This window comes from Wyeomyia smithii, chromosome 3 (assembly GCF_029784165.1).
Source record: "Wyeomyia smithii strain HCP4-BCI-WySm-NY-G18 chromosome 3, ASM2978416v1, whole genome shotgun sequence".
NCBI classification, from domain to species: Eukaryota; Metazoa; Arthropoda; class Insecta; order Diptera; family Culicidae; genus Wyeomyia; species Wyeomyia smithii.
Genome location: NC_073696.1, coordinates 138,289,071 through 138,291,570, shown reverse-complemented (window position 1 = coordinate 138,291,570; position 2,500 = coordinate 138,289,071). Strand labels below are relative to the sequence as shown.

At 27.4% G+C, this 2,500-nt stretch overlaps 1 protein-coding gene across 1 annotated transcript in view; it reads right to left on the bottom strand.

Moving 5' to 3' along the window:
- Positions 1-1,261: 1,261 nt before the first annotated feature.
- The window catches only part of LOC129728600 (probable cyclin-dependent serine/threonine-protein kinase DDB_G0292550), a gene marked incomplete at its 5' end in the record, with an annotated part of 1,641 nt that continues 402 nt past the window's right edge, over positions 1,262-2,500 (bottom strand). The window contains one exon of the mRNA XM_055687048.1: positions 1,262-2,500. This exon is cut by the window's right edge and continues 402 nt beyond it. Coding sequence (XP_055543023.1) covers positions 1,262-2,500 — 1,239 coding nt within the window.

Genomic DNA, 2,500 nt, shown 5'->3' with positions numbered 1-2,500 from the left:
CTGCGCCCACAGACCGAACCGTAGTGTACGGACCGGCTAGCACGGCATTGCATGGTCGACCGTCACCCTACCATGCATCAGTGTGCGAGCCAGCAGCCGGTCGGTGGTGTATGTCTCGGGTGCGGTGGATGATTATGTCACGTAGCCGGCACGTAGTGTATCATCCCGTATACAGTGCTTGGCATGATCGATCGTCATCATCGCGTGTAGCTGAGAATCCAAACACCCGGACTGTGGTGTATGTCTCGGGTGCGGTGAATGATTATGTCACGAAGCCGGCACGTAGTGTATCATCCCGTATACAGTGCTTGGCATGATCGATCGTCATCATCGCGTGTAGCTGAGAATCCAAACACCCGGACTGTGGTGTATGTCTCGGGTGCGGTGAATGATTATGTCACGAAGCCGGCACGTAGTGTATCATCCCGTATACAGTGCTTGGCATGATCGATCGTCATCATCGCGTGTAGCTGAGAATCCAAACACCCGGTCTGTGGTGTATGTCTCGGGTGCGGTGGATGATTATGTCACGTAGCCGGCACGTAGTGTATCATCCCGTATACAGTGCTTGGCATGATCGATCGTCATCATCGCGTGTAGCTGAGAATCCAAACACCCGGACTGTGGTGTATGTCTCGGGTGCGGTGAATGATTATGTCACGAAGCCGGCACGTAGTGTATCATCCCGTATACAGTGCTTGGCATGATCGATCGTCATCATCGCGTGTAGCTGAGAATCCAAACACCCGGACTGTGGTGTATGTCTCGGGTGCGGTGAATGATTATGTCACGAAGCCGGCACGTAGTGTATCATCCCGTATACAGTGCTTGGCATGATCGATCGTCATCATCGCGTGTAGCTGAGAATCCAAACACCCGGTCTGTGGTGTATGTCTCGGGTGCGGTGGATGATTATGTCACGTAGCCGGCACGTAGTGTATCATCCCGTATACAGTGCTTGGCATGATCGATCGTCATCATCGCGTGTAGCTGAGAATCCAAACACCCGGACTGTGGTGTATGTCTCGGGTGCGGTGAATGATTATGTCACGAAGCCGGCACGTAGTGTATCATCCCGTATACAGTGCTTGGCATGATCGATCGTCATCATCGCGTGTAGCTGAGAATCCAAACACCCGGTCTGTGGTGTATGTCTCGGGTGCGGTGAATGATTATGTCACGTAGCCGGCACGTAGTGTATCATCCCGTATACAGTGCACCTCTTCCTACAAGGTTTGGTAGGTTTGCTTGGCATGCATAGCTAGAAGATTTTCTGGGGGTCCGAATTAGGATACTCTCCCCTATTATTATTATTATTATTATTATTATTATTATTATTATTATTATTATTATTATTATTATTATTATTATTATTATTATTATTATTATTATTATTATTATTATTATTATTATTATTATTATTATTATTATTATTATTATTATTATTATTATTATTATTATTATTATTATTATTATTATTATTATTATTATTATTATTATTATTATTATTATTATTATTATTATTATTATTATTATTATTATTATTATTATTATTATTATTATTATTATTATTATTATTATTATTATTATTATTATTATTATTATTATTATTATTATTATTATTATTATTATTATTATTATTATTATTATTATTATTATTATTATTATTATTATTATTATTATTATTATTATTATTATTATTATTATTATTATTATTATTATTATTATTATTATTATTATTATTATTATTATTATTATTATTATTATTATTATTATTATTATTATTATTATTATTATTATTATTATTATTATTATTATTATTATTATTATTATTATTATTATTATTATTATTATTATTATTATTATTATTATTATTATTATTATTATTATTATTATTATTATTATTATTATTATTATTATTATTATTATTATTATTATTATTATTATTATTATTATTATTATTATTATTATTATTATTATTATTATTATTATTATTATTATTATTATTATTATTATTATTATTATTATTATTATTATTATTATTATTATTATTATTATTATTATTATTATTATTATTATTATTATTATTATTATTATTATTATTATTATTATTATTATTATTATTATTATTATTATTATTATTATTATTATTATTATTATTATTATTATTATTATTATTATTATTATTATTATTATTATTATTATTATTATTATTATTATTATTATTATTATTATTATTATTATTATTATTATTATTATTATTATTATTATTATTATTATTATTATTATTATTATTATTATTATTATTATTATTATTATTATTATTATTATTATTATTATTATTATTATTATTATTATTATTATTATTATTATTATTATTATTATTATTATTATTATTATTATTATTATTATTATTATTATTATTATTATTATTATTATTATTATTATTATTATTATTATTATTATTATTATTATTATTATTATTATTATTATTATTATT